This window comes from Brassica rapa, chromosome A07 (genome assembly GCF_000309985.2).
Source record: "Brassica rapa cultivar Chiifu-401-42 chromosome A07, CAAS_Brap_v3.01, whole genome shotgun sequence".
Taxonomy (NCBI): domain Eukaryota; kingdom Viridiplantae; phylum Streptophyta; class Magnoliopsida; order Brassicales; family Brassicaceae; genus Brassica; species Brassica rapa.
This window is the reverse complement of record NC_024801.2, coordinates 17,128,581-17,133,997: the sequence shown is the minus strand read 5'-3', so window position 1 is coordinate 17,133,997 and position 5,417 is coordinate 17,128,581. Positions and strand designations below refer to the sequence as shown.

At 33.0% G+C, this 5,417-nt stretch overlaps 1 protein-coding gene across 1 annotated transcript; it reads right to left on the bottom strand.

The window, feature by feature from the left end:
• Positions 1-817: 817 nt before the first annotated feature.
• LOC103850231 (probable GABA transporter 2) lies at positions 818-4,625 on the bottom strand. Its single transcript, XM_009126952.3, has 7 exons — positions 4,300-4,625; positions 3,995-4,225; positions 3,357-3,454; positions 3,066-3,252; positions 2,844-2,974; positions 2,522-2,758; positions 818-2,361 (listed from the first exon to the last, which is right to left on the bottom strand). Exons 1-7 carry the CDS (start codon positions 4,382-4,384, stop codon positions 1,972-1,974), a joined length of 1,359 nt encoding a protein of 452 aa, XP_009125200.3. The 5' UTR covers positions 4,385-4,625; the 3' UTR covers positions 818-1,971.
• Positions 4,626-5,417: the final 792 nt, after the last annotated feature.

Genomic DNA, 5,417 nt, shown 5'->3' with positions numbered 1-5,417 from the left:
TACAAATTTGCCACATAACATTTTGTTTTCTTAAGTAAAAAAATAATCAGAACATAATATTAATTGACACAAAAAAGAATTTAGTGGTGGACTTGTCCAAAACATTTTTATTCAAAGATACAAAAAATCAATAAAAAACATGCGACTCTATCAACCATCGCAATAATTCTTTTCGAAGTCCTTCGATGAACCATCATGATAATTCTTGTCGAAATCCTACAAAATAAAAAAAAAATATTTTTTAAATGATATATAACTTAATTATAAATAACAGATAAAATGAAATATTTACTCGCAGTAATTGCGAAAAAAATGACCCACTATGTAATGTCAGATTGGTGACATCAACAAATAACTGAGTACCAAGAGTAAGAGTTGGTTCCTGAATCGTTTATCTAAAATTTAAATATTGACATATAAATAAATTATACATAGTAGACATAATGAAATTTTTATCTTAGGTACGTGAGAGAAAAACGACCTATTATGTGAGATCAGACCGGTGGTAACAAAAGATAGATGTGTATTAGGAGCAGGAGTTAATTCCTGGAGCATTTATCCATTTATTCAATGATTAGTATATACATATATTGATTAACTCGATGAAAAATTGAGATAAACCAAAAACTAATAATATATATGAAATACCTAAAACGATAAAAAAAATTTGTGCTAGTCTTACTTGATGATTTTGATGTACCATGATTTTTTGCGAGAACATCTTTAAATCGACTATGGGTTGTTGGTTCTTTAGTCACCCAAGAGGATTTTTCCTTTTTATTCCACATATATTTGAGACGTTCTCGTCTTCTTCTTCTTTCACAAGTTTAGTATATGAACCATGGAATATCCATTTATTAGCTCTCACAAGTTTTTTTTTCTTTTTTTTTTCCAGTTTTTAAGAAACTCAGTCGCATCTTCATCTGCACACAATGTCAGTTTTATATGTTTAGCAAAAACATATGTAATCTCACGGAAAGTATAACAATATGACTATATCGCTTTCCAATCAATTGCTTCACTGCTTCATTAGGTATCTTCGAATGATAATAAGATATGGTTTATGATTTATCCCCTTTACTCTATCGATTCAGAATAACATTTTTCTAATATATGTATAATATTATGATAATAATATAACTATTTGATATGTTAATTTCATAAGAATATTAATAATAAATCAATTTTAATAATAAATTTAAATCATATTTTAATTATAAAAAAATCAGTTGAGAACAAATCTAATTATTAATGTTTAAAGTTAGGATTAGATAGTTTTAGTGGTATTAGTGTAATAAATCTGTTAGTTCAAGGGTTAATTCATTTGATCTGCACTTCAGTTTTAATAATATATATAGATATATATAGATATATAGATGTTACTCAATTGACAAACAATTTGTGCTACGCGCAAACCACTACTACAACAATAAAATTGAGACCATCAATCTTTTAAATGCAAAAAAAAAGAAAAAAAATAATTTTTCATGTATTTATTTATTTTTGCTTTTCAATAAAAATTACATTTAATTTCTTTTTTTGAAATTTTAAACAAAATACATTGATTAAAATCTAAAACTATAAATTTTCAAATATAAACGAAAATCAAAAACATCTTTTTAAAAATACGGAAAACTATAAGATCTATTCTTTTTGGATTCATCCGAAACATCTTCCAGAACTATAAAACCTTTTTTTAGTCAGACCTTACTTATATTATAACTAGAAAGATGAGATACTCGATTAGAGGAGGAGATACATAAGCAAAAGACAAGGCTGATTTGGCCAATCCATCAGCAACAACATTCCCAAGTCTTGGGAATTGGGATAAACTTGAACAAGATACATGTAAGAATTAGTAATTTTCAACTAAAAATCACCATCATATTAGAAACCCTCACCCAAAATAAAACATGTACACAAAAAAATGCGTCTATGTATTCATCCATATACTATATGATAAGCATCGATCTAATCAACAACTTCACTACTAAACAACTTGAACTTATTAGCATCAAGAACAAGTTTCCTAACAGAGGAGAAAGCTCCCATGAGGCCCGCACAAGTGAACACAACCATTATCGTCATGTTTATCCAGTACGTGAAGCTCCGTTTCGTAGGCTTATATGTCATGTTGTATAGAAGCATGGGCAGCACGAAATCGAGTGGGATAAACCCAAACGCTCCTACCACCGCGTTTATATCCCCAAAGAAGGGTAGCATGGCTGCCATGAACCCACAAAACGCCATATATAGCGTTCTCAGTATCAAACGCGGCACCAGGTTGCGGCTTGAGAACATCCCTTTTGTTGTATCCGCCGAGTTCTTCTCCATTATCTCATACGCAACTTGTGAATACACCTACCAAAAAAAAAACTCTCTAAACGTTAGCCACTCGTCTCACTGCCAATATGAATCCGGTAAATGTCTGATCTATTGAAAGATAACTTGGACCGCAAGATGTGTTATCTTGCTATCCAAGCAACCATCAGTAAGATCACTTGACAATTTTTAAACTTACGAGGCCGATGGCGAAGAGCTGAAGAAGAACAAAGATGACCGCTAGGCCAATGACGACGATAGGAGCCAAAGTCGGTCCTTCGTCAGGCATTAGGTTCTTGAGAATGTTAGAGCTCGAGTTACTACCAAATACCCAATAACCAGAAATTGCAGCCGAGTAAAACGTGAAGAAGATCACAGTATAACACAAAATTAGTCCTTTCAGCATCTTCCCTGTAGCTGGTGGAGCAAGAGTTGCCTACATTTATATGTATATTATTATCACATTAACCAAGCTCATGACATATGATGTTGTAATTGATTTTACGACATATATATTACACCTGTATTTCTGGTAGAATTCCATTTCCAAAAATGGCAGCAATGATCGAAATGGATGTAAAGGCACTAAAAACTCTCCCTGAGTCCGAAGGCTCTAGTGAATACTCACGTTTAGGAGCGTGTTTAGACAAGCCTGCAAAACCAAAACAAAGCTATTATTAATTAGTCTCCATTTTTACCATTAGTTGTCGTTTTTTCGGTAATGTAATGGTAAATCATCGTACCTAGGTTGATACAAGCCCCAACGACGAGGAAAGTGTAGCCTAAGCTGAGAAGAAGAGACGCACAGTTAATGTGTCTAAGAGAATGAAAACTTGGGAGCTGTGACAGAACAATCATCACGGCTGTGACCATAGCAATGAACTCGTAGAGCTTCAAGGTTCCTTGTGGGAAAAGACTCGAGTACATTATCTATGTTAACAAAAAAAAGAAAACAGAGGAATTAAAATATGTGATCCATACATATCGTAGTGCCTTGTTTAGCAAGTAACTAAAGTTTTTGGTTTCTTTCATACATCAAGACATTGGCCTGCGAGTAGAATGGCGCCTATACCGATTCCAGTGTTGATAGCTGTTTGAATGAATATCACTACATAAAACATCCATCCTGATCCTGCATCACATTACAATAACCGGTCCAAACATTAAAATTGACCGGTATAGCAGAACCAATCAGTTACTAAAATTTAAAAATTCAAAAATTCTGGTCAACTTTAAGAATCCATATTTAATCGAAATTAAATATATTTATTCACACCTAAGTAATAACATCTATGTTGACCATTAAACCGAACCCAACTAGATTTTTCTCGAAGACTCAAACCAAAAGTTTTTTTTTGGTTCCAATTCGTTAAGAATTCTCTTAACCCAAGTACAGGGTAAACCAAATTTTCTGAAGTGTAACCGATCTTATACAAGCTGAAGAAATTAAATTCTACACCAAACCGGAAACCGGTTATTAGAATTCGGTAAGCATCACCTTCAATACAACCAAACCGGAAGCACGTGTGCAATCAAGAAATCTAACAGACAAATAAAAGGTCAAAGTACATCTACACTGAAACTTGATCCACCGTATACGGATTTACCCAAAAAAGGAAATATATATTTCACAGATTTAATTCTCAGAAAAAAAAATGATTTTGTGTTATACCGAGAACGTCGGCGGCGAGTTCCCGGAATCGGATGTGACGGCGGCCAGCTTTTTCACAGTGATCGAGAACCTTAGACATGAGGTAGTAAGCGTAGAAAGTGACGAGTCCCATCGTCGTCAAGCACACAAACCCCAACCACCACCCCAGTCCCCTGAATGCGTACGGTAACGTCAGTATCGTGGGTCCCACGATAGCCGTCGTGAGATGAAACCCGGCGTGCCACCACTCGCCTGAAATTCTCCGGCGGGAAAATTAATCAATTTGTGGAGAAAACTTTCGGGTGGATCAGTTTCATCGAAATTACCTTTTGATTGGAGGACAAAGAGAGCTCCGGCGTCGGAATCGAGCCGAGAAGAAGGAAACAGGTCGGATCTTGGAGGATCCGCCATTGAGGTGGAAGAGAAGAGAAGAAGATTACGGAATTAAACGAAAGTGATTCTTTGGGGATGGTGATGATGAACAATAGCGTGGAGATGGTGGTGCATGTTAGCTGGTGATAGCTTATAGTTAGTTGCTAACATGTTAATATTAATATTTTGGTGGTTCTTTGAATAAACGACAACAACCTGTCCGAGTGGGAAAAGAAGAAGTCGTGATATGCATTTCCCCCTTTATTCGGGATGAGTATTTTTTTTCGTGAAACCTTCAATATATATATTAATAAAAGTTCTCAACTATTACAACTACCAAAGTCTCATAGCGATTCAAACGCAGCGGTTGTGTGTGCAGTTGTGGAAGTTTGTAGATGCGAATAGCTACGATTTCTAGTATTATTAAGTAGTTTGTAGACTAGTACATCAATTATAAATTAGTGTGTTTGCTGCATATTCTGACTGGTTGATTATGAAATATTGCATCAGTTATAATAAAAAATTACAAATATTAACACATTAGAAAAAAATACTTCATCACATTATAAAAACACTAAAAGCAGACTATTATGATAAAATATAATAATTATTAATATAGTTAATAATAATAATATTGCATTAATTAATTTATTTATTTTAGATAAAAGTTATTATTTCAATAAAATTTGTTTTAAAGAGTTATTTATGACGTTTTGAATGAATATTTTTTCGTCTATATATATTAATGTTTGAAAATTATGGTGAATATTCTTGATTTAAAGATGTTATACAAGAAATTGTGATAGTGTTAGTGACTTTAAATTAAATATAAAATGTATATATATTTTTTATATTTATAATATTTCAGTTTTAAAATTTTAATTTGAAACTTTAAAAAAAAATTATATTTAGTTTTCCATCCGCAACCGCAAACCCTAATTGGAGGTTTGCTTTTGATTTTAAGAGGTTTGGAACGTTTTAAAGTGATTTATAGCGTTTTTGGTGATTGTTTCAAAATGCCAACAACCGTTAGTAATCATAGAAGCTATGTTTGCGGGTGGCAGCAAAAAAA